The sequence below is a fragment of the Callorhinus ursinus genome, unplaced genomic scaffold (assembly GCF_003265705.2).
Source record: "Callorhinus ursinus isolate GAN/ISIS: 27379988/994484 unplaced genomic scaffold, GSC_fseal_2.0 scaffold49, whole genome shotgun sequence".
Lineage (NCBI taxonomy): Eukaryota > Metazoa > Chordata > Mammalia > Carnivora > Otariidae > Callorhinus > Callorhinus ursinus.
In genome coordinates, this window is record NW_027397111.1 from 3,376,806 (window position 1) to 3,384,330 (window position 7,525).

Consider the following 7,525-nt stretch of genomic DNA (forward strand, 5'->3'; position numbering starts at 1 on the left):
CTTTGCCTCTTTGGTTAGATTTATTCCTAGGTATCTTATGGTTTTGGGTGCAATTGTAAATGGGATCGACTCCTTAATATCTCTCTCTTCTGTCTTGTTGTTGGTGTGTAGGAATGCCACTGATTTCTGTGCATTGATTTTTCTTTTTTTAAGATTTTATTTATTTGAGAGAGAGAAAGAGAGAGAGCATGAGAGGGGGTTGGGTCAGAGGGAGAAGCAGACTCTCTGCTGAGCAGGGAGCCTGATGCAGGACTCGATCCCGGGACTCCAGGATCATGACCTGAGCCGAAGGCAGTCACTTAACCAACTGAGCCACCCAGGTGCCCCCGTGCATTGATTTTATATCCTGCCACTTTACTGAATTCCTGTATGAGTTCTAGCAGTTTTGGGGTGGAGTCTTTTGGGTTTTCCACATAAAGTATCATATCATCTGCAAAGAGTGAGAGTTTGACTTCTTCTTTGCCGATTTGGATGCCTTTGATTTCTTTTTGTTGTCTGATTGCTGTGGCTAGGACTTCTAATACTATGTTGAATAGCAGTGGTGATAGTGGACATCCCTGCCGCGTTCCTGACCTTGGGGGGAAAGCACTTAGTTTTTCCCCATTGAGAATGATATTCGCTGTGGGTTTTTCATAGATGGCTTTTATGATATTGAGGTATGTACCCTCTGTCCCTATACTCTGAAGAGTTTTGATCAAGAAAGAATGCTGTACTTTGTCAAACGCTTTTTTGCATCTATTGAGAGGATCATACGATTCTTGTTCTTTCTTTTGTTAATGTATTGTATCACGTTGATTCATTTGTGGATGTTGAACCAATCTTGCAGCCCAGGGATAAATCCCACTTGGTTGTGGTGCATAATCCTCTTAATGTACTCTTGTATCCTATTGGCTAGTATTTTGGTGAGAACTTTTGCATCCATGTTCATCAAGGATATTGGTCTGTAACTCTCCTTTTTGATGGGGTCTTTGTCTCGTTTGGGGATCAAGGTAATGGTGACCTCATAAAACAAGTTTGGAAGTCTTCCTTCCGTTTCTATTTTTTGGAACAGTTTCAGAAGAACAGGTATTAATTCTTCTTTAAATGTTTGGTAGAATTCCCCTGGGAAGCCATCTGGCCCTGGGCTTTTGTTTGTTGGGAGATTTTTGATGACTGCTTCAATTTCCTTAGTGGTTATAGGTCTGTTCAGGTTTTCTGTTTCTTCCTGGTTCATTTTTGGTACTTGATACATCTCTAGGAATGCATCCATTTCTTCCAGGTTATCTAATTTGCTGGCATAGAGTTGCTTATAATATGTTCTTATAATTGTATTTCTTTGGTGTTGGTTGTGATCTCTCCTCTTTCATTCATGATTTTGTTGATTTGGGTCATTTTTCTTTTCTTTTTGATAAGTCTGGCCAGGGGTTTATCAATCTTGTTAGTTCTTTCAAAGAACCAGCTCCTAGTTTCGTTGATCTGTTCTGTTCTTTTGGTTTCTATTTCATCGATTTCTGCTCTGATCTTTATTATTTCCATTCCCTGCTGGGTTTAGGCTTTATTTGCTGTTTTTTCTCTAGCTCCTTTAGGTGTAGGGTTAGGTTGTGTCTTTGAGACCTTTCTTGTTTCTTGAGAAAGGCTTGTATTGCTATATACTTTCCTCTTAGGACTGCCTTTGCTGCATCCCAAAGATTTTGAACAGTTGTGTTTTCCTTTTCATTTGTTTCCATGAATTTTTTTAATTCTTCTTTAATTTCCTGGTTGACCCATTCATTCTTTAGTAGGATGCTCTTTAGCCTCCATGTATTTGAGTTCTTTCCAACTTTCCTCTTGTGACTGAGTTCTAGTCTCAAAGCATTGTGGTCTGAAAATATGCAGGGAATAATCCCAATCTTTTGGTACTGGTTGAGACCTGATTTGTGACCTAGGATGTGATCTATTCTGGAGAATGTTCCATGGGCACTAGAGAAAAATGTGTATTCTGTTGCTTTGGGATGGAATGTTCTGATTATGTCTGTGAAGTCCATTTGGTCCCATGTGTCATTTAAAGTCTTTATTTCCTTGTTGATCTTTTGCTTAGAAGATCTGTCCATTTCAGTCAGGGGGGTGTTAAAGTCCCCCACTATTATGGTATTGTTTCAATGTGTTTCTTTGCGTTTGTTATTAATTGCCTTATATAATTGGCTGCTCCCATGTTAGGGGCATAGATATTTACAATTGTTAGATCTTCTTGTTGGATAGACCCTTTAAGTAGGATATCGTGACCTTCCTCATCTCTCATTACAATCTTTGGTTTAAAATCTAATTTGTCTGATAAAAGGATTGCCACCCCAGCTTTCTTTTGGTGTCCATTAGCATGGTAAATTGTTTTCCACCCCTTCACTTTCAACCTGGGGGTGTCTTTGGGTCTAAAATGAGTCTCTTGCAGACAGCATATTGATGGGTCTTGTTTTTTAATCCAATATGATAGCCTGTGTCTTTTGATTGGGGCATTTGGCCCATTTACATTCAGGGTGACTATTGAAAGATACGAATTTAGTGCCGTTGTATTGCCTATAAGGTGACTGTTACTGTTTATTGTCTGTGTTCCTTTCTGATTTATGCTGCTTTTAGGCTCTCTCTTAGAGGACCCCTTTCAAGATTTCTTGGAGGGCTGGTTTTGTGTTTGCAAATTCCTTTAGTTTTTGTTTGTCCTGGAAGCTTTTTATCTCTCCTTCTATTTTCAAGGACAGACTAGCTGGATATAGTATTCTTGGCTGCATATTTTTCTCATTTAGTGCTCTGAAGATATCATGCCAGTCCTTTCTGGCCTGCCAGGTCTCTGTGGATAGGTCTGTTGCCAATCTAATGTTTCTACCATTATAGGTTACGTATCTCTTCTCCCGAGCTGCTTTCAGGATTTTCTCTTTGTCTCTGAGACTCATAAGTTTTACTATTAGATGTCGGGGTGTTGACCTATTTTTATTGATTTTGAGAGGGGTTCTCTGTGCCTCCTGGATTTTGATGCCTGTTTCCTTCCCCACATTAGGGAAGTTCTCTTTTATTTTATTTTATTTTATTTTATTTTATTTTTTTAAAGATTTTATTTATTTGAGAGAGAGCACGAGAGGGAAGAGGGCCAGAGGGAGAAGCAGACTCCCTGCTGAGCAGGGAGTCAGATGTGGGACTCGATCCCGGGACTCCAGGATCATGACCTGAGCCGAAGGCAGTCGCTTAACCAACTGAGCCACCCAGGCGCCCGGAAGTTCTCTTTTATAATTTGCTCCAATATACCTTCTGCCCCTCTCCCTCTTTCTTCTTCTTCTGGGATCCCAATTATTCTAATGTTGTTTCGTCTTATGGTATCGCTTCTCTCTCGAATTCTGCCCTCGTGATCCAGTAGTTGTTTATCTCTCTTTTTCTCAGCTTCTTTATTTTCCATCATTTGGTCTTCTATATCGCTGATTCTCTCTTCTTCCTCATTTATCCTAGCAGTTAGTGTCCCCATTTTTGATTGCACCTCATTAATAGCCTTTTTGATTTAGACTTGGTTAAATTTTAGTTCCTTTATTTCTCCAGAAAGGGTGTCTCTAATAACTTCCATGCTTTTTTCAAGCCCAGCTAGTATCTTTAAAATCATGATTCTGAACTCTAGGTCCGACATCGTACTAATATCCGTATTTATAGGTTCCTGGCAGTCGGTACTGCCTCTTGTTCTTTTTGTTGAGGTGATTCTTTCCGTCTTGTCATTTTGTCCAGAGGCGAATAACTTCCAGAAAGTGGTCGCTTTTCTGTTCAGAGAGTTGTTGCTATTCTTTTCTTCGATCTCCTGTTGAGTTCAGAATGGTTTGATCCCTGTCCAGCTGAATTCCTGAACCCAGACGAAATCCAGGTCTCCTACTCCTCCGCCATCTTGCTCCCTCCCAGATTCATTTTTCTTTTCACTCTTCTCCCTTTCAGCTAAAGGCTCATTCCAAAATAGGTTTTGATACTGGATTAAAAAGGTTCATGACCTCTTCTCTTGGTTCTGATTGTGGGTCAGAATATATTTGTTCAAATACAGAATTTTCTAAGTTCTGTATACATGAAAAAAGAATAGAAAGAAAGAAAAATGAAGCTGAGGCTCTAAGGAATTTCTTTTCTTTGTGGAATTCCTGCTAATGTTATAATACTAATTTTATCAGTAAAGTTCTGCCAGACAAATGGGTTTTAATTCATATATTAGTTTATTCAACAAATAGTCTAACAAATACACAAACAAATATATGCCCAGTACTCTGTGAGCTTCTGGATATATAGTAATGAACAAAATAAAAATTGTCTCTCCTTCATGGAGCTTAAGGTCTGGTGCAGACAACTCTGTAAGTAAATAGGGAATGTATATATACAAATTGGAGTAAGTGCTATCTCTTTAAATACAGTCACTTTTATTGAGGTATAACATAGACACAGTAACATTCACACTTTTTATGTATATAGTTCTATGAGTTTTGACATTTATGTAGTCATGTAACCACCACCACATGGTAAGTCCTATTTTAAATGATAATTTATATATGCTGGTGGGTCTTGCTTATGTGTCATTCTCTAGTGAAGTATTGAATATATCATAAATTTCTTCTAGGCTCTTTCTGGTTACTGTGGCTTTATGGCAGCCAACCTGTATGCTCGTTCCATATTTGGAGAAGATGCACTTGCAAATGTCAGCATTGAGAAGCCAATTCAGCAGGGCCCAGAGGCCCCTGTTACTGGCCACATAAGAATTCGTGCAAAGAGTCAGGTAACAATTGGGTGTTACCCAAATTTGGGGGGGGGGTTGTGTTTCGTTTTTGTTTTTGAGATCATCTCTAAACTGAACAAAATAGAATTTATTTCTTCATTATTTTCATATGTAGTATTCTCTGTCATACTAGTATTTTGTGCATTAGATGCATGTATGTAATAATAATATTCTCTGAATAGAAATAGAACTTTTGCTTCATTAAAATGGCCCACTTTTTTGGGCCTATCACTCTGGATTATTTGCCTAAAACAAGATTGATTCCTGTAAGGTGTTTGTGAAATGGGTTCTCTAGAGTTTTTTGAAATCTAAATTACAAATCCAGTGACTAATTGTAAATCTAGCACTAAAAGTACTTAACAAAGTAAAGTTTTGGTGAGTCTGGTTTCATTATTGATGTGGTGTCATTGAATGAGGGCTTGGTTGAGATACAATAACCTACTAGTTTTATATAGATTTAATAATTATAAACATTTTCATTCTTCCTTACAGGGAATGGCCTTAAGTCTTGGAGATAAAATCAACTTGTCTCAGAAGAAAACTAGTATATAAGAATAAACAAAAAGTCCTTGCAGCTTTACAGTTAAAATTTAGGTATGGGCTTATTGGACTCCAACATCTTTTGTACTCTTTCATGCTTTATGTTATATAGAATCTGAGTTCATGCTGAAGGCGTTCCAGCCAATAATTTATAGCCTTTCCCTTAAATCAAGATTGAGTTTAAAATTATAGTTTGTCTTTTGTCTTAACAGTTCTGAATGCTGTCCTCAAAGTATATAATGTTTCTCACATGTACCAAGACCATTTTCACAGTACAATAAACAGATCTATTCCTAAATCTTTTGTTATTTTATAAATAAATATATAATTACCTAATTTTAGTTATGTAGCAATGGATTTCTTTTAGTTGGTTTATAGGTTTCTATTATAAATTCAAATCACTCTGAGTTGTGCATATACAAACTAGTTTGTTAAGAGAATTTACAAATTCAATGATATGAAATGAGACAGACCTTGATTTACTTAATTGACTTTTACTTATTTATTATTTCGACATCAAATCTCTAAAAATCCCTTATTGTGTTCTAAGAGCTTTTCTCTGGAATTGAGCTCTAGGAGGAAAGTATCAAATAACTTGAGAAAACAGATCCATCTCCAGTTTAAAAGAGTATTATGAACCCTGACTTAAATAAACATACTAATTATCCTGAATCATAATGAAAAGGAATAATCCAAAGTAGATCTTTTAACCATTCACATTTAGCTTGGAGTCTTTATTTTAATTAATGAATTTATTTATTGATTTAGATTTTTATTTATTTGAGAGAGGGAGAGTGAGAGGGAGAAGCCGACTCCCTGCTGAGCAGAGAGCCTGATGTGGGGCTCGATCCCCGGTCACTGAGATCATGACCTGACTGAGGGCAGACGCTTAACTGACTGAGCCACCCAGGCGCCCCTCAGAGTCTTATGTTTGTGGAATTATATTGGCTGCAGCCAGTTACTGAGGGTGCGCTGGGAGGATTCCACTCGGGGGGGATTCAGAGAGCCGTGCTGTGCCCCATCTCCCCCAAGCCTTACCCACCCTCCCCTTTGCTTCCTTTACGCCAGTGCTTGGCCACCCTCGCCTCTCAGTACAATTCCGTGTGGCTTTCTGGGCGGAGTTCCCTAGAGTCTGGTTGTGCTGTTGTTTTGGCCCTTGCCTCCCTTGGGGATGGTTGAGGTAGTCTGATCTCTTAGCTGAGTCTGAACTTTGAGCGGTCATGCTTTGTCTTTCGGCAAGGCTTCAGGCTACAGTCAGGATGTGTCCACAGATAAGGTCTGTGAAGGAGTGAAAGCAGCAACTCCTATTTCAGCACTTGAGTGAGAGTGGAATGATTTGTTTGTGGAGTATAGAGGAGATTGATACCTTGTATGATGTCACAAACTTTGAAGCCACTTGCTTTTTTAATCTGAAAGAACCAGAGGATTGCAAGGCATTTGAGATTCCACAGCACTGAGATCTCAAAGCCAGGTCAGTGGCTCCCAGTGGGGAAGATACTAGGAATGCAGGAAAGGGGTCAGTTGGATGCATTAAGGCCAGTACTGGAGATTTATGATGAGAGCAGAGGAACTGATGAAACTTTGGATTAGATCATTTCCCAAACCGTTCCACTGAACATTAGCTTCCTTGATGTCATTAGATATTCTGGGAGAAAAAGGATTCCATAGTCAAGTAGTTTGGGAAAAGCTTCATACTGTCCTGCACCAGAGGTTCACCACGTACATTAGCATACTAGAAATTCTGAGAGGTCCTTCGGAAAAGAAGCAGATTAGTTTGGTTTAACCCAGTATATCTTCATCTTACTTGGCCAGGGAATCCGTTTTCATAGAATACCTATAGATGGTATTATAGGACAGGAAAAGTGACTTAGCATGTGAAAGATTTTGGTTTTGTATTCACAAGCAACCAGTATTGCATTTAAAATCTCAAGGAATTATGCCTCGACATCTACATCTAGAATCTCTCTCTTGATACTCTCAGAAAATTGCCTAACATACTCCAGCTGTTGTTGGTGGGACAGATTGGCTCACATTGCCATTTTCTTAAATTCATAAATAAGGAAACAGAGAGAAAGAAGTTAACACAGATGTCAGATATCTGTACTACATTAAGCTGTTTACTTCATTAGCATTTTCTTAGCTTTGTGCAATTAATAAATGTAAACTGAATTGGATAGCTTACAAAAGCTGTTTACACTGTACTCTTTTAATTAGGATATAATATATATTTAAAGGTTGTTCCTCATATTA

At 38.4% G+C, this 7,525-nt stretch overlaps 1 protein-coding gene across 1 annotated transcript in view; it reads left to right on the top strand.

Annotated features, from left to right (window-relative positions):
* Positions 1-5,611, top strand: part of COPB1 (COPI coat complex subunit beta 1) — a 47,461-nt gene extending 41,850 nt beyond the window's left edge. Inside the window, exons 21-22 of the mRNA XM_025894372.2 lie at positions 4,580-4,735; positions 5,228-5,611. Of these exons, the coding sequence (XP_025750157.1) occupies positions 4,580-4,735; positions 5,228-5,287 (216 nt within the window). The 3' untranslated portion in view covers positions 5,288-5,611. The remainder of the gene's footprint in view (positions 1-4,579; positions 4,736-5,227) is intronic.
* The last annotated feature ends 1,914 nt before the right edge of the window (positions 5,612-7,525 follow it).